Source organism: Nematolebias whitei, chromosome 9 (assembly GCF_014905685.2).
Source record: "Nematolebias whitei isolate Nwh7 chromosome 9, NemWhi1, whole genome shotgun sequence".
In the NCBI taxonomy this organism is placed as follows: Eukaryota; Metazoa; Chordata; class Actinopteri; order Cyprinodontiformes; family Rivulidae; genus Nematolebias; species Nematolebias whitei.
In genome coordinates, this window is record NC_056506.1 from 1,006,543 (window position 1) to 1,025,450 (window position 18,908).

General features: G+C 43.7%; 1 protein-coding gene across 1 annotated transcript in view; it reads left to right on the plus strand.

The window, feature by feature from the left end:
• The window catches only part of LOC119414846 (abl interactor 1), a 106,771-nt gene that overhangs the window by 29,229 nt on the left and 58,634 nt on the right, over positions 1–18,908 (plus strand). Inside the window, exon 2 of the mRNA XM_037681967.1 lies at positions 6,891–7,067. Coding sequence (XP_037537895.1) covers positions 6,891–7,067 — 177 coding nt within the window. The remainder of the gene's footprint in view (positions 1–6,890; positions 7,068–18,908) is intronic.

Consider the following 18,908-nt stretch of genomic DNA (forward strand, 5'->3'; position numbering starts at 1 on the left):
CGATACATAACCATTAGGAATGTGCCATATAAACGGTACATGGTAGAAACAATAGAAATTTAGCCTACGATAGAAATCTGACTTCTACCGGCTAACCGCAGTAATGCTGTGTCTGATGTAAAATCAGTTGTCAGATTTAATCGTTACTTTTTTTTAGTTGAAAATTGTGCGAAAGTGGTGTTAAAGTCTTTTCTTCGAGGGCTAAGTAGCGAAGCTACAAGCTAACTATGCTCGGCTTGCCGTAGTGTTGCCGTAGTGTTGCCGTAGTGTTGCCGTATTTAGACGCATGCGCAAAACACTGTGTTCCGTCGAAAGTTTTTTTTTTTTTTCCGTCGAAAGTTAAAGTAAGTGTTGTTCAGCTTTAGGGAAACCTGCTCTCTGATCTATGATAATAACGCTGTGTTGTGTGATTTTACTGCGAGACCCTCTGGTCAAAGCCACAGTCATTTTGTGTCAGCTCTCCATTAAAGCAGAAGGAGATGCCTACTAGAGGGTTGGATGTGAAGTGTGTCAGTGTAAAATGCTGCTCAGTTGCTGTTCATTTATTAAGACTGGAAACCGTTACGAGTTGTAGTGAACTAAGCCTCAGGTCAAGTCCTGGCCCTGAGGGCCTTCCTGGGACAAGAACTGTTATTTCATTGATTTGAGTCCAGAAACACAAATTGAGTCCATCCAGAGACTTTCTAAGTGTGTCCTGCATTGATCAATTGAAAGAACACTCTCTTTTTATCATCATTACTATTTTACAATGTCCTGATAATCAAAAGTGTGTTTAGTTCAAACCATTTTAAATGTTGAAGTGAACTACTCACTTTAAATCAACTGTGAAACATTATTAATGATTTTTAATCCTCATTCAAAGTAGAAATCAAGTTAATGTTTGTTACAAGAGTAACTATGCATTTTTGATCTTCTGTCTGAAATGAGCAAGTTGTAATATCGGTCAGAAGTGAAGGAACGGTCAAAAGCATGTTTAGAGGAACGAAATGTCATGTTTATCTCTATCAGACAGATAGAAGGAGAACTGGCTCCAAAAAGTCTCTGTTCTTCAAAACATCTTTCTGTCTGTTCTTAAAACATCACTCTATCTGTTCCTAAACATTAAATTGTTTTTCTGACTTTTAGTGACCTCTTACGTCACTAAAACCACACCCCTGATTGGTTCTTTAAACCAATCAGAAAGTTCTCCGAGGAACCGGAAGTGACCTCTTTAAAAGGGTCAACACTTCCTAGTTCCAGCATGAACAAGGAGAACAAGGAGAGTTCGCAGAACAACGGGAACTACGCAGAACAAGAGTTCCAAGCTGAACAGAGTTCCAGGGAGAACCTCGAACGAGAAGCTCCGAGGAACAGAAGTTCGAGCAGTTTCTAATGGAATGACCAGAGTCCGTCGATGCCACGACGTCTCGCTGTGGCTTCTCGACGAACGCTCTGGACAATGAAGAAGTCTGTTCCGTGATGATCTCACGACTCCTGAGTTCTCTGCTATTCTTATGGAGACGCTGAAAAGTGGCTTGAAGTGGAACTTTACGCCGGAACTGAAATATCTTGAGAAAGGTAAAAAGTCGATCTTCAACTGCGAAGTGTACCGTGGGTTAAGCTGGGTCCAAAGGAGCGTGTTGTTCTGGTTATAGCAGACACATTCCATCACCCATCTCTCTCCATTTAAACTTCATTTTCCCATCTTTAAAACTCTTCTATCTGCCAGTAATTAGTCCAGATATTCTCAGAAATGTCTGTTGGTTTTAAAAGCTGCAAGTGGAAACCATGGCCGTATGGTTTTCTCATTGTAAAGCTCATTAATTAAGCTTGTTATTGTAATCAATTTTGCCAAATTAATGTAAATGTTTGATGTTAAATTTTGATTCTGTTAATAAATGACCACGTTCATTTTGATGGGTCAAAGAAAATTAACGTCTCACGTCACATTTAATCATTCAAGGCACGGTATTACTCAGTCCAGAAAAATGAAAGAATCCGTTTAAATTATGAATAATATCAACAGGTATTTGTTCATTTACAGAGTTAACAACATATTCTTTTGTTTAAAACATATGGCTAAAACTACATTTTATATATTTTGCACTGTTTTGTGAAGGACTTTCTAGATTTATTGGACTCTTTTAATTAGGGCTGCAACTAACGATTATTTCAATAATCGATTCATCGGCCGATTATTTTTTCGATTAATCGATGAATCGGCAAAAAAAACCCACAACGTTTTAATTTCCACCCCTTTAGTCCAAAATTGAACATTTGACTGACATAGAAATTCACACAAAAAACAGGTTGCTATTTTACTATTCTGTTAGTAATATATTGAATAATAAAAAAATAAAAGTTAGTCAAATAGCTTTAAAAAATAAATGTACACAAAAATATATACAAATGTATCTTTATACCTGCACAATATGTAGCTACTTTGTCAAATGTGTCCATGAGGGAAGAGTGTAACCTGGATTGAAAGTGTGGATTATTGTAACCTGGATTAAAAGTGTGGATTATTGTAGTGAAGCTTTCGTCTTCAACCATCGACAGAGGCCTCATGTCAGTGACGATCATGTTCAGGATGTTTCAGTGAAGACAGCTGCTGCTATGGTGTCCATGATGTCTGTCCATCATGAAGGCTTTTGTTGTTGTTGTTTTCTGGAATGAGAGAGTAAATATGTTTTATAGCATAATTTACAGCAACTCAAGAAATGCCTTGTTTCACTTACAGCGTTAGGTTCAGGCAAAAGTAGCTAAAAGAGCAATTAAACACACACACACACACACACACACACATATATATATATATATATATATATATATAAAATACTTAATTACACACATTTGAGTAGATGTAATAAAATACTTTAATTCCTGTTTAAATGCAATTCATCCTGCCATACCTGCAGTGTCTTCAGACTTTGCCAGCAAATTAAAAGTTGAAGCTTAATCATTAAATTATTATCTTTGTGTTAGATTTATTTATAAATCACATTTAAACACTGCTTGTTCCAATTAAATTAAATAAAAAGTAACACACGTTCTCTATCACCGTCATTAATCAGATAAACAAACAAACAAGCAGCAGCTTCATCTACCAGACAGACTGACGTTACATTTTCTCTCTTGAAACAGAACAATGTGTTAAATTGCAGAGACTCACCTGTAACACGAGTTGGGAGTGAGACATGTTGTATCAGCTGCAGCTCCTTCCTCCTCCTCGTGACTCCGACATGTTTACGTTTTATCTCCGTGGTTCTCTCGTGTCGTGTCGGCGATTTTCAAAGCGGCATGTTTCTCATCTTTTATCTTTGTGAAGTTCTCCCACTCTTTGGAGGACTTGAGTCAAACAGTTTTCGCTGCGTCGGTCATTTGTAAAATTTACTTAAATTTCCTTTGAAAACACTCTGCTCTGCTTCCTCCTCCCCCCTCGCTCTGTTCAACTCACGCTGCAGTTTTTTTTTCAAACTTTATTCATTCAGTCAGCATTGACAATGAACTGCCCATGAACAAAACGAAACGGCCCCGCAGCGCCGTGAAAGATGCATAATCGCGCGACACAACAAATCGATAACGAAATTCGTTGCCAACGCTTTTAATCATCGATTTTTATCGATTTTATCGATTCGTTGTTGCAGCCCTACTTTTAATTTAATTCAGCAGGTAAACGGTCCCACCCAACAACACGGTCACACGCTGGACCTCGTTTTAACACGCGATGTCTCTGTTTCTAATTTGAAAATTGGTGACAATGTTTTTTCAGATCACATGCCTTTATTGTTTGACTTCACCCCCCCTTGTCCTACTGCTAAGACGTGCGTTCCTGCACGTACGCGTTCCATTAACCGTTTCACTGCTGCTCGTTTTAATGAAGGTTTTAACTCTGAGAGGATCGAACAGCTCTCGGTGTCTCTTACCACTGAGGAGCTAACCTCTCAGTTCAACTCTGCCTGTTTAGATGTTCTGGACCGTGTTGCTCCCCTTAAAACCAGAAAAACGAAACTTAGATCAGGGGCTTGGCTGAATGACGTCACTCGAGCCGTTAGGCGGCAGTGTCGCAGAGCTGAACGAAGGTGGAGGAAAAACAGGCTGCAGGTTTCTTTTCAAATGTTAAGGGAGAGTTGGCGTCATTATCAGAAAACCGTTAAAGCTGCCAAATGTAAATTCTTTTCTGATTTAATTGTCTCCAACTCCCACAACCCCCAAGTTCTTTTCTCCACCCTGAACTCAGTTCTACACCTCAGTGAGCCTTCACCTCTGGAAGCCTCAACTGAGCTGTGTGAAAACTTCCTCCATTTCTTTTTTAGAAAAAGTGGCAAACACCCGGGCACTCATTTCTCCACCAGCTCATGATCTGTCCATCCCATCTCAGTGTGTGGCTGTGTTTGACCACTTTGAGCCCATCTCTCTGTCCTCTCTGGAGCAGGTAATGTGCAGCATGAAGCCATCTGGTTCCCCCTTTGATGTGGTCCCCCCTCGACTACTAAAGGAAGTTTTTCCTACCCTGGGTCCTTTTATTCTCGCTATTCTGAATAGCAGTTTATCCTCAGGTGTGGTGCCAAAAACTTTTAAACATGCTGTTGTCCAGCCCCTCCTGAAAAAACCTAACCTTGACCCCTCAGTCATGTCCAACTTCCGGCCTATCTCCAGACTCCCATTCACCTCTAAACTACTGGAAAAAATTGTGGAGTCTCAGTTGAAACAGTTTTTGGGGGATCACGCTATCCTAGAGTTATTCCAATCTGGCTTCAAATCTCTCCATAGCACTGAAACAGCTCTACTGAAGGTTTTTAATGACATTTTCATATCCACAGACGCAGGTGATTCTGTGCTGCTTGTCCTATTGGACCTTACATCTGCTTTTGACACCATCGACCACAAGATCCTCATTTCTAGACTGGAGCAGTGGGTGGGCATCACAGGGTCAGCCCTTAAATGGTTTGGGTCCTACCTCTCTGACAGAACCTTCTGTGTCAATATCAAAGATTTTAGTTCGGCATCGACAGCGCTCCAGTGGGGGGTACCGCAGGGGTCCATTCTCGGTCCCCTTCTCTTTTCTTTATACCTGCTGCCACTAGGTGCTATTTTCCGCAAACACAACATACCCTTTCATTTCTACGCCGATGATTGCCAAATTTACTTCCCCCTGATGCACAGAGGCACACGCTCTATTCAGCCTCTTCTTGACTGCCTGGCTGACATCTGGGACTGGATGGCTTTAAACTTTTTAAGCTTCAATGAGAAGAAGTCTGAAGTCATGCTGTTCCATCCCAGTGGCTCACTCATGAACCATGACATTGACCTTTTCTCTCTAGCCCCGCTAGAGAAACAAAAGGTCACTAATCTGGGGGTGATAATGGACCCGTCCTTAAAACTCAACAGTCACGTAAACATGATGGTCAAATCCTGTTTTTTTCAGCTGAGACGGCTGTCTAAGCTGATGCCTATACTCTCCAAAAAGAACCTTGAGACAGTGATCCACGCCTTCATAACATCTAGGCTTGATTACTACAATTCATTTCTGTTTGGAATCAGTCAGTCCTCCATTGCACATCTACAACTGGTCCAAAATGCTGCTGCCCGATTTTTAACTGGTACAGGCTATAGAGAGCACATCACGCCAGTTTTGGCCTCCCTGCACTGGCTACCCATTCACCTTCGGATCCAATTCAAAATTCTCATGTATGTTTTTAAATCACTGAACAGTTCTGCCCCATCCTATCTCACTGATCTTCTGCAGCCATATGTCCCACCGCGCTCTCTGAGGTCAGCAGACCAGATGCTTCTCTCAGTCCCAGAAACCTGTCGTAAGCTCAGAGGTGACAGGGCTTTCTCTGTTGCAGGTCCACGACTGTGGAATGAGTTGCCACTGAGTGTCCGGCAGGCTCCCACGCTCTCAGTCTTTAAGTCTCGCTTGAAGACCCACTTCTATTCTCTTGCCTTTAACACGGTGTGATTTGTTTTGGTCCTGTCTGTACTCTACACTGTTGGGCATTTTAGTTAGCTTCTTCTGCTATTTGTATCTGTATTTCTATTTTATGTTTTCCTGTCCGCTGTGCATGTTTGTTTTCTTTTGTACAGCACTTTGGTTGGCCTTGTTGCTGTTTTAAGTGCTCTATAAATAAATTGGTATGGTATGGTATGGTTTTGCACTATAAGAAAGAAGCCCAATACTTGATTTGTTTATTATTTAAAAACTCTCTGGACCTAGTAGTGGAATTTTCTTAATTCAAAATATATGATGGCAAAAGGACACCCTATGCTTTTTAAAATTCCTATTGCAAGTTTTATACCAAAAACATATTGCGATATATATCGTTATCGCCACCCTTCACAGTACATATCGTGATGTGAATTTTATGCCATATCACACATTCCTAATAACCATTCATTAAAGACAAATTAAGTAGATCCAATACGTGGTTATTATTTAGGGGAAATACCTCTTGAAACAGTCTGGTTTGTATCTAGCAGACATGTGGATGGTTTGGTTGAAGCTATTATTTTTGACAATTCAGAGAGCTCAACAGGACGAAAACTGTCGAAACACAAATCAATTTCTAGTGACATACAGAACAGAAATAGATCTCAAAACTTACTGTTAAACTGCAATGTTTAATAATCAAAAGACAAATTGTGACATTTATTCTGTATTTCATCTTAAAAGTTTATGGTAATGACCAAAACAATGGTCAGTTATTTCCCTTTTTAATGATTCATTACAGGTAAATTAATACAGTACAGTAAATAAGATACTATTACTTTTAGCACACAAGTTTCCCTTTTGATTGAGATGAATGATCTCAAAAATTAAATCTTTTTACAAATGCATGAAAATAAACTAGAAAAGTTTGTCTTCTGTTCCATAATGGTGGCTTCTGTCCCATGTTTCTCGCTGACAGACAGTGGACATTCATAAGGAGAAGGTGGCACGTCGAGAAATTGGTATTCTGACCACGAACAAGAACACGTCTCGCACCCACAAGATCATTGCTCCGGCAAACATGGAGCGGCCCGTGCGCTATATCCGGAAACCCATTGACTACACTCTGCTGGATGATGTGGGACATGGTGTCAAAGTAAGAAGCATTTACATGTACTGTACATCCTTAATTTATTTTACAAATACTCTTTAGTAAACCAAAGAACACTAAACACTGCTGTTTTTTTTACTCTCACTTCACTTCAGGAACATGAATAAATGTAACCAATATCTATTTAAAAGAACTGTAGCTGGTAAAGAATCAATCTTTTTGCCCAGTAAGATCCTAAGCTGGAATTTGTTTAGTGTTTTGGTGTAAATGTGTGAGCTAGAGGGAGACATCTTTGCCAAGTGTTACTCACACTGTCATGTCCACTGTTGATTTAAAGAAACAGGGCTCTCTCAGCTCCCCTCCTTTAACCCTCCTTTCTCCATTTCAAAAGGCTGTTTGTAATTGTGCACACAGTCATGTGGGTGATGTTTGATTTGGCCTCTGCATCTCTGCATGTTGAGATAGTGGCTGTCTGCTGATTTAAATTCAAAAGCCGGCGTTTCCTTGGCTCACTCTCAGGCAGATTTGGCTCAACTCACCATGCAAATCAAGCTTCAGTCAAGGATGAAAGGAATGGATGATGTTGAATTTCTTCAGAAATCAGTGGAAGTGCAAGAAAAAATTACTGACTTTTTATAAAATTACAAACTCTAGGTCTCTATTTGAATAAATTTAAAATCCAGTTCTGTTAAAGTATTTAGAATAGTACTTTTCACATTTAGCTCTTTTTAAATATATTTTCCCAGCCATTTGTTTATGTTTATGTTCATGGATGTGGATCTGGCAGAATGCACATTCCAGTTACTCTTTCTCTCCTGCACTCATCTGTGAATATTTCAGAAGGATAAACCTCTACAGTCCCATCACCCAGAGCCGTCCTCGCTCTGTAATGAGCTTCATTTTAATCCATGCATGTGGGAATGTTCACCGTTTTGTTTTTGACACTAACACGATCCCCGTTTATTCTGTCTTGGGAAATGCTATTTGCAGCCTGTTCACACCCTATCCTTCTTTTGTTCATCATGTCCAGGGGAGCTCAGATAAAAAGAGCTGGGAATTCAGACACGAGCTCTGGGAAGATGCACACACACTTAGCTATGCTCACCCCCTTCGCCTCAATAAACCTTTATTGGTATTTTTAGGGGTTGCCAGGGTAACACGGTTTCAGTGACATATTACATCTTCTCCGGATGGTTTGCTGTTATTTATGATCTCACTGTGCCTCATGACTTGGTTTATGTCCCGGCAGCGCACAAAACGTCAGCGGGTCACTTCAGTCTGTGCAGCCCACATAGCTGAGGCATGACTGATTTTTACTGGTTAGTTTCAACTCAATTGATCCTTGTAGTGATGTTGGTTAATACCAAGCCTGAGCACTGACATCCACCGATCGACCAGAACATTAGGACTCCCTCCCTCTTCATTAGGACTTGGGAATTTTTGTACTGTTATTTTAGTGTCTCAATGTCTTGTCTAGTACAGATGTTTTGTGTGCCTACTGACTGTGGAACAAATTGTCCCTTGGGGATAATAAAGATTCTTGAACTTGAACTCCCCGTTTAATCCTGAAGAGGTGTCCTTTGAATAACCAGTCAGGGTCTGGACTAGAGAATGACACAGGAGTGGATTTTCACTCCTGTCCTGTCCGGGTCCCACATAAAAAAAATCCTGTCCTGTCCCACTCCTGGTAACATGACTCCTGCTCCTGTTCAAAATCACTCCCACTCCTGCTTGTTAAGGTCTGTGGGTGATGTCAAAGGCGAACGGTTTGAAGCAAGGAGTAAACAACTTGAGGTAAAAAAACAATTATATTTATTGGTTTAGGTGTAGCTGGTAAACTTAAACTCAGGATGGATCCACTGTGGGAATAGAGAGGAGATTGGTGGTGAACGACAAATCGTCTTGAGGAGATTTTGGAACTGTTGAGAGTAATCCAAAAATAAGCTTACTTGTCGTTGGTGTTCCAGGAGCATGAGAACAGGAGACAGGATCCGAATCCAACAATCCACGGTGGGATCATGTGAGTATATTTACAAGTGTATTTACAAAAATCACCAAGGGAGCCGGGGTGGAGGTGAGGAGAAACTAGGAACTAGGTGAGGCACACAGGAGTAAAGGTGGAGGAGGAGAAAACGCTGCTGTCATGCAGGGAGACCGATAAGGAGCTTGAAGTCAGCCAGCCAGTAGTCACAGGAACATGGAGCTTGGTAGAACTTTGCTCTGGCACTGATCTGGAGTGAAGCTCCAGCTTAAATAGCTTCTCCACCTGGTCCAGGTAATGAGCAGCAGCTGTGGAGAGATAATTAGGAAAGCACAAACAACAGAGAAGGGAGGGGTAGAGGAGCCAACCTCTACAGTACCTCCCCCCTAACGATCGTCTCAGGACGATGACATCATCCGTTTCTCTGGATGGTCTCAAAAAAATGCCTCTATCAAACTGGGGTCCAGGATGAAAGACCTTGGGATCCAAGACCTGTCTTCAGGTCCATAACCCTCCCAATGGACTAGGAACTGGAAACCCCTACCCCGTCTTCTTGAATCCAGGATACGGTTGACCCTATATGCCGGTTGGTTGTCGATCAATAGAGGGGTTGGGGGGGAGTTGGTGGGAGGGTTGAGTGGGGTGACTGAAACTGGTTTTAGATTAGAAACATGGAAAGTTGGATGGATCTTCATGGATGGCGGTAACTTGAGCCTGACTGCAGAGAGGTTTATGATTTTGTCGATAGTGTAGGGACCAATGTACCTGGGGGCCATCTTGCGAGAGGTGTCCTTTAGACGAATGTCTCTGGTGGAGAGCCATACAGATTGGCCTACCTTGTAGTCTGGGGCTTTGGAGCGAAGTCTGTCAGCTGATTCCTTGTTCCGTCCGGCAGTCCTTGACAGTGCCTCTCTAGCTTGAATCCAAACTGTCCTGCATCGGTCCATGTGGTCCTTGATTGATGGAACCAGGATTTCAGTCTCCAACAGAGGAAATAGTGGGGGTGTGTATCCAAGGGAAACCTCGAAGGGTGTCAGGCCAGTAGCTGATGAGGTTAGGGTATTGTGCGCATATTCCACCCAGAGTAAGTGTTTTGACCAGTCAGATGGGTTCTTCTCAGACACGCACCTAAGGACGGCCTCCAACTCCTGGTTGCATCTCTCTGACTGTCCGTTTGATTGTGGATGGTATCCGGAAGATAAACTTACAGTGGCTCCGATGGACTTACAGAACTCCTTCCATAATTGGGATATGAATTGTGGGCCTTTGTCTGATACAATGTCTGTGGGTAAGCCGTGAATCCTGAAAACCTCTTGTAGATGAATCTGGGCCGTCTCAAAAGCCGAAGGGAGTCTTGTGAGTGCAATGAAACGGGCAGCTTTAGAGAATCGGTCCACAACAGTGAGGACTACGGACTTCCCATCTGAAGGTGGCAAACCTGTCACGAAGTCCAAAGCGATGTTTGCCCATGGTCTGTCCGGAACTGGTAGTGGATGAAGTAGACCCGCTGGTGGTTGATTGTTGTTCTTATTTCGGGAACAAGTGGAGCAGGCCTTGACAAATTCCTTTATGTCACTTGACAATGTCTTCCACCAGAAATGTTTCTTGGTGAATTCAATCATTCTATTGATGCCGGGATGACAAGTGAAGTGATGAGAATGAACCCAATCCAAAACCTTGTGGATGACGCTCTTTGGAACGAAAATGGTGCCAGGTGGTCCCCCCCCAGGATCAGGTTTGCTGAACTTGAGCCTTCTTGATCTCCTGTTCAATGGGCCAGGTGACAGCTCGGACCACACAGGCTTGTGGCAAGATCCCAGAGTCTCCCTTCTCACGGTTGGAAATGGAGAATTGTTGAGACAACGCATCTGGTTTAACATTCTTGGAACCAGGGCGATACGTGATGGTGAATCTGAATCTCGTGAAAAACAACGCCCACCGGGCCTGACGGGGGTTAAGGCGCTTGGCGTCTTGTAAATACGCTAGGTTCTTGTGATCGGTCCAAATGATAAATGGAATATTGGCCCCCTCCAACCAGTGTCTCCACTCCTCGAGGGCTAGTTTTATGGCCAACAGCTCACGGTTTCCGACATCGTAGTTCTGTTCAGCTGGAGAAAAACGTCTTGAAAAGAAAGCACATGGGTGAGTTTTATTATCGTGGGGGTCCCTTTGAGAGAGGACAGCCCCAGCACCAATATCCGATGCATCCACCTCCACAATGAACTGTCTTTGGGGGTCTGGGTGACGAAGAATGGGTGCAGAACAAAAACGTTACTTTAACTCACGGAAGGCTTGGTCGGCTTCGGGGGTCCAGTTGAATTTGTAATTCGTGGATGTAAGTTGGGTGAGAGGGGCTGCCATCTGACTGTAGTTCCGGATAAAACGGCAGTAGAAGTTTGCAAATCCCAGGAACCTCTGAAGCTGCTTTCTGTCCGTAGGTGTCGGCCACTTCAGAACTGCTCGGACCTTCTCAGGGTCAGTGTGGTAGTGTCCCTCGTTAAAGATAAAACCAAGGAAAGAGACAGAGGTTACGTGGAATTCACACTTTTCAGCTTTGACGTAAAGTCGGTTTTCATACAATCGTTGTAGTACAGTGCGAACATGGGTCTGGTGAGACTGAATGTCGGTAGAATAAATCAGAACGTCATCTAGATACACAAACACAAATTTATTGATCAGATCTTGGAGAATGTCGTTGATGAGAGTCTGAAAAATTGCAGGAGCATTAGTGAGTCCGAATGGCATGACTAAATATTCAAAATGTCCAAAAGGGGTCTTAAATGCAGTTTTCCACTCATCTCCTTCCTTGATCCTCAAAAGGTGATAAGCGTTTCTAAGGTCCAACTTTGAAAAAACAGTGGCAGAAAGAAGTTGTTCTTGTACTGAGTTGATTAACAGAAGTGGGTATTTGTTCTTTATGGTTATCGCATTTAGACCTCAGTAGTCAATACACGGACGGAGTGAATCGTCCTTTTTATCTACAAAGAAAAACCCCGCCCCTAATGGAGACATAGAAGGTCGAATGATGCCGGATTGTAATGATTCGTCTAAATAATTTTGCATGGTTTCCTTTTCGCTCCGAGAGAGGTTATACAGGCGACTCGAAGGGAGAGGGGCTCCTGGCAACAGTTCAATTGAGCAGTCGTATGGGCGATGTGGAGGTAAGGATAACGCTTTATTTTTACAAAATACAGGCGCCAAATCATGGTACACCTTGGGTACCTTTGACAAATCAGGTGGAGAGGAGGTCACCTCCTTTATTGTCTCTGACAGAAAACCAGCAGATCTTAAACAGTTCCTTACACAATATTTGCTCCAAACGCTGATCCTTTTCTTCTGCCAATCAATGATGGGGTTGTGTTTTACCAACCATGGATAGCCTAAAATCAACTGCGGCGAGGGAGAATGAAAAACCATGAACTCACCCAGTTCTCTGTGATTGCCGGAGATGATGAATGGTAATTCAGTTACTTCCTGGGTGATAGTGGTGATGTTCTTTCCAGTGACTCCAGCCACCGGAATGGGGTAAGGAAGATTTCTAGTAGGAATTTGAAGTTCTTCCACCAGATCCTGAGAAATAAGGTTTTTCCTCTGCTCCAGAGTCAATGAGGGCCTCAATGGCATAGTGTCTTTGCTGAAGAATAATTCTGGCAGGAAGACAAAAGCGTGAATCAGGGGCACAACGAGCCTCACTCACCAGGATCCCCTGAATGGCTGGTGAGTGTTGGAGTTTAACTTGTTCGGGCAAGATCGCACAAAATGTCCTCTCTTCCCACAGTAGAAGCATTCACGTGCTGCCAATCGTCGTTGCCTCTCCTGCAACGTGAGTCGGGTTTGTCCGATCTGCATTGGTTCAGGCTCGGAGTCATAGTGAGTGGTACCTGGTTGTGACGTGGGTTCTTTGATAGTGGAAAATGCTAGAGGAAAAGTTGACCCGGAAGCCATCGGTTCAGCTTGGCCCCGCCTCTCCCGAAGGTGATCAATCTTGATCGCCAAACTGATGAGGTCATCTAACGTCTCCGGCTCATCTCTAAGCGCCAGTTGATCCTTTATTTGATCAGAAAGTGAATTAGAAAATACTCTTTTAAGTGCCACCTCATCCCACCTGGTTTTCTCCGCCGCAACCCGGAAGAGGATGGCGTATTCAGCCATGGTAGCTTGACCCTGCCTCATAGCCAACAGATGGCGGGACGTCTCCTCCTGGTGGACAGGGACATGAAACACACTCATGAAATCCTTAATAAAATCGTTAAATGATAGTGAAGCCACAGGGTGGGACTGGAGGTAGGCATCAAGTCAAGTCAAGTCATCTTTATTTGTAGAGCACAATTTAAAACAGATAAACTGTTATCAAAGTGCTTAACAGAAATGTAGCAAAACATAGGCAGCAAAACAAAAACATCATACAGAATTAAAATTACTGGAACAATAACACACACTAATGATCACACTAAGGAAAAACAAGCAGTAAAAATAAACGTCAATCATAAAACAGAATTTAAAATGAGGTACACAGAACAAAATAAACTAACTCACACAGTATTAAACGCCAGAGCAAACAGGTGCGTTTTAAGGAGGGATTTGAACATCAGGAGGGAGGAGGCCTGCCTGATGTTGAGGGGCAGGTTGTTCCACAGGTTGGGACCTCTGACTGAAAAAGCTCGATCCCCTCGGAGCTTCAGGCGTGATTTTGGAATGTCCAAAAGAAGCTGGTCCGATGATCTCAGGGCCCGAGACGGAACATATGGTTCCAGGAGCTCAGAGAGGTAGAGGGGTGCGAGGCCATTTAGGCACTTATATGTCAGGAGGAGAATCTTGAAGTCGATTCTGGATCGCACAGGAAGCCAGTGAAGGGAGGACAGAACAGGTGTGATGTGCTCAGACCTACGTGTACCAGTTAAAAGCCGAGCAGCTGCATTTTGGACGAGCTGGAGACGTGAAATGGACGCCTGACTGACCCCAGCATAAAGTGAGTTACAATAGTCCAGGCGGGTTGTGATGAAGGCATGGACTAATGTTTCAAGGTTGGGTCTGGATAACACTGGCTTGAGCTTAGCTACCTGCCGCAGTTGGAAAAAACTTTTCTGCAAAACTGAACTGATCTGTTTGCCAAACTTAAAATCCGAGTCAAAAACCACCCCGAGATTTCTAACAGTGTGCTTGAGATAGGGCTGAAGTGAGTCCAGGTTTGCAGGATCTGAGGAGGCAGCTGAGCTAGGACTAAAGACGATGACTTCAGTTTTCTGGTCGTTAAAACTGAGAAAATTTGAAGTCATCCATGCCTTAATGTCATCTAGACATTTGAGGAGAGGGTGGATGGAACGAGCACTGGCTGGTTTCAGTGGCAGGTAGATCTGGCAGTCATCGGCATAGCAATGGAATGAGATGGCATGTTTTCTTAAGATGGATCCCAGTGGGAGCAGATAGAGCGAGAAGAGAAGGGGTCCAAGGATCGAGCCCTGTGGGACCCCGCAGGAAAGAGGCACCGAAGTGGACAGACTTTCACCAACCTTGACACAAAAAGTCCTGTCAGAGAGGTAAGAACGGAACCAGTCTAAAGCAGCTCCTGTAATCCCAACCCAGTGTTCGAGCCGTGAGATGAGGATACTGTGGTCGACGGTGTCAAAAGCAGCAGTAAGATCAAGGAGTACAAGTACCACATAGTGACCAGAATCGTTTGAAGTTAAAATGTCATTGCAAACCCTAACCAAAGCTGTTTCTGTGCTGTGGAGTTGCTTAAAACCAGACTGAAAGACCTCAAAGATTTTGTTCTCAGTTAAAAATTGATTCAACTGAGTAAAAACTATTTTTTCTAGGATTTTGGACAGGAAGGGAAGCTTTGAGATTGGTCTGTAATTTGAGTGCACTGAGGGGTCAAGTCCAGGTTTCTTGATTAAAGGAGTGACTACTGCATTTTTAAAGGCCTGTGGAACCACGCTTGTAGCAAAGCTACTGTTAAGAATATTAAGAACAGCGGGCCCAATCGCTGGTAGAACCTGTTTGAACAGTGAGGGAGAGATTGGATCAGCAGGGGAGCCTGAGGGTTTCATGTGACCAACAACTTTGTTTAACAATGGGAGTGTGATTGGATTGAAATTCCTGAAAGTGGCTGAACATGGGACAAAAACCGATGGGTCGACTGAGGAGTGGGGGATGGAAGATCTGATCAGTTCTACCTTACCAACAAAGAATCTTGTGAAGTCGTTACAGACGTCCACAGAGGCCTCCATGCATTCAGACAAAGGGCCATTAAGAATGGAATTTACTGCTGTGAAAAGGGTGCGGGGGTTGTTTTTATTTTCACTGATCAGTTGGGAGAAGTATTTGTTTTTTTCTGATTTGACGGTGTTTTGGTAATTTTTTAAACAGGTTTTTAGCAAAATGAAAGAAACCTGGAGTTGGTCCTTTTTCCATTTGCGCTCTGCTCTCCTGCACAGTCGTCTCGCTGCCCTGGTGGTCTCGTTTATCCACGGGTACTGGGTTCTCCTTGCTTTCCTGACTTTCAGTGGGGCCACCAGATCCAAGATCTTGGTGCAGGTCTCATTGTGGTGACTAAGCAGCTCATGAGTACTGACACAGGCAGAGGTTTCAGGAGTTGAAACAGCAGTGGTGATAAAAGCAGAGGAAAAACGAGCAGAGGTTGAAGGGTTAAATACACGACAGGTCCTAGGTGGAGTGGGGGATTTAGACTCACGAGCAAGAGAGATTTCAAATGAGATGGGTTTGTGATCGGATATGATAGCATCCCCAATTTCCAGATTTAACACAGATACACCATAAGACAAAACAATATCGAGAGTGTGCCCCTGCTGATGCGTGGGGCCAACAACATTTTGCACCAGGTTTAGAGAGTGGATCAGATTTAGAAAGTCCTGCACCAAAGGCTTCTCAGGGCAACAGACGTGTATATTGAAGTCCCCTAGAATCAGCACACGGTCGTATTTTAAGAGTATTCCAGTGAGAAAGTCAGACAGTTCATTGATGAAGCCTGTTGATGATTTGGGGGGTCTGTAAAGAGCAGCAACCAGGATGGGGTTGGAGCGGCCCAGTTCAAAATGCAGCAGCTCAAAGGTCTCAAAAGCTGCTGTCAGAAGCAGTCTGCATTTCCAAATTTTCTTAAAAAGAGCTAAAACTCCTCCACCTCTTCCAGATGGCCTCGGGCAGTTAAGAAAAGTACAGTCTGCAGGCACAAGTTCAGTAAAAACGCTTGACTCACCAGGAGGAAGCCAGGTCTCCGTCAGAAACAAGAAGTCCAGGTTATTGGAGCAGAAGAAGTCATTCATTATAAAAGTTTTGGTTGATAAAGATCTCACATTGAGGAAAGCAAACCTCGTTAGGCCAGCAGCTGGGGGAAAAGTTGAGGGGAGGACGCTGATCAGCGGCCTCAGGTTGTTTACGTCGGGCCTTCGCCTCCTCCGGCCAGAGGAAGCGCAGCTTCGCGCGCGTCCGCCGCGAAGTCCAGAATGAAGAGCCTGAATCCAAGAGCCGCCGGACACAGCAGGGTCGTTGGTACACTCCGACGGGACAGCAGTAGATGGTGCAGCCGATGGACCAGGGCAGGCCCCGATCAGCTGGAGACTTTCGGACCCACCGCAGCTGGGCGCGCGCCCGCTGCGCGGTCCGGGACAAACAGCCGGAGTCCGAGAGCTGCCGGACACAGCAGGGTCGTTGGGACAGACCGATCGGGTGGTAGGAGATGGTGCAGATGAAGAACCCAGGCAGACCTCGATCAGCTGGAGACTGTCGGAAACTTCGCAGCTGAGCGCGCGCCCGCTGCGCACCTCCGACCCCACGTTCTTCAGCGGGCAGGACTCCGCGAGACATCCAGGTGGAGGATCCTCAGTCCGGTGGTCAGCTGTTGCTGAGGAGCGAGCGAGGCTCGCTTTGAGCCTCACGAGGCGGCCAGCACGTCTCCCGCGGCGGCGGGAGCGATGTTTCCGTGCAGGCAGGAAAACATCACGGCGAAGGTAAGCAGGGACTCTCCCGAGCAGTGGAGGTGGGGGCCCAGAACCTCGGTAGAAATGATCGTACGAGGCGAGATATTTTGTGGAAAATTGTAGATTTAGAAGTTGCTCACGATCATACACCAGCAGTGAGTTGATGTTATTGAGGAAGAATGACATCAATAAGCTATTGATATACCTCTCAACGAAGTAACGATATACGTGATCATGGATGCAGAGTTTGGGAACAGAGAAGGAGAACGGGCAAATGCTAGTTCACATAGGAGGAGGAAACCATTGAATTGTTCCGGGTTACCTTCAAAAACTGTGGCCAGCCGAATCTCCGGCTCACGGGGTTGTTCCGAAAGGGCGGTACTTTGCGCTGGCGGCACTGATGGTGGTGAGACGGCCGGCGTGGGTGGAGTTAGTGTTCCCATTCTATTGCCGATGGACTGAATCATTCCACTCACCGTTTCCAGATTCGACTGTGTAGTCTTGTGTTGGGTAATTAGTTCCTGTAAGAGAGCTTCATTTCTCCTTACCCTCTCCTCAAGGGTGACCTGATCAGCATTCAAACCGTTCTTTGACATATTGTGGCCAGAGCAAACTTAAGGTCTGTGGGTGATGTCAAAGGCGAACGGTTTGAAGTGTAGTATGACATATAGGGAAATATATTCATACTTTTCACGAGTTCCTCATCTTTCTGACTGTGTAAATGTCGTGCATTGAATTTTAACAGAAATGTAACGAGAGACGTTATTTATGTTTGACCCATCAAATGAATGCGGTCATTTATTTTCAGAATCAAAGTTTAACATCAAACATTTATATTAATTTGGCAAAATATGAAAATAATAACAGACAAGTTTCACAAATAATAGACTTCAATCACACGGCGGTGATTGAGGATTTTGCTTCAGATATTTCTAAAATATCTGTACTGATTTTAAGAGAAAGCAGAGTTTAAGATGGAAATGGAGATTTATCTTACAGAGAGATTTGTGAGGGAATTAATCTGTTTGACCAGAAAACGTGCACGCTCCATCAGATCTCAGCTGGCCTCCGGTACATTTAGTCGAAAATAGAACCTTCTACCTGGTTGACGATGAAATCAGCGTCGGCGTAGGTTCCTTTCTGACTCTTTCAGCGTCTCCGTGAGAACTGCCAAACCCTTAGAGAGTCGTACGAGGTTGTTCAAACAAAAGTTATAATCCCAAAACGTCTCTGGATCATCCTGAACGCGTTTGCACCCAAGAACTCTGACTCCATCACTCTGTGCACTCTCTAGTTGAACTCATTTCTGAGTGCAGCAACACAGCAACCAACAAACTCCAGCAACTCAGCGTCTCAGCCTCCCCAGCCACTGCATGAACTGGGAAGTTGCCACATTTTAAATGGGTCGACTTCCGGGTCATTTGAGAGCTTTTTGATTGGTCGATGGACCAGGAATAGAGGTGTGGTTTGTGATGTAAGATGTTATTAACAGTCAAGGATTGTTTTAGTGACAAACAGAAAGATTATTGTAGGACTTCAGACTTCGTGGAGTCTCACTCTTATTATCTTCTGAAAAAGTTTAAACATGACATTTTTCTCGGTAAACATTTTAGTTGACCGAGAACCGACCTTTAACATACTTACATTGCAGACAGAAAAATCAAGAAATGCATATTAACCTGATTTCTTCTTTGAATGAGGAATAAAAATCATTACTTACTGTTTATGTAAAATAAAAATGAGTAGTTCTCTTCAACCTGTAAACATTGAGTGAACTAACACAATTTGATTATCAAACATTTGTAAAACAGTAATGATCATAGAGAATTGTCTTTTCTGCTTGATTAATTCAAGAAAGAAAGTCACCAGATGGCTCAAACTGTATTTCTGGATGCAGATCAATGAAATAACAGTCACTGTTCATCTGATCAAGATTTGAGGTCAGATCAGGTTCACTACAGTCCCCCC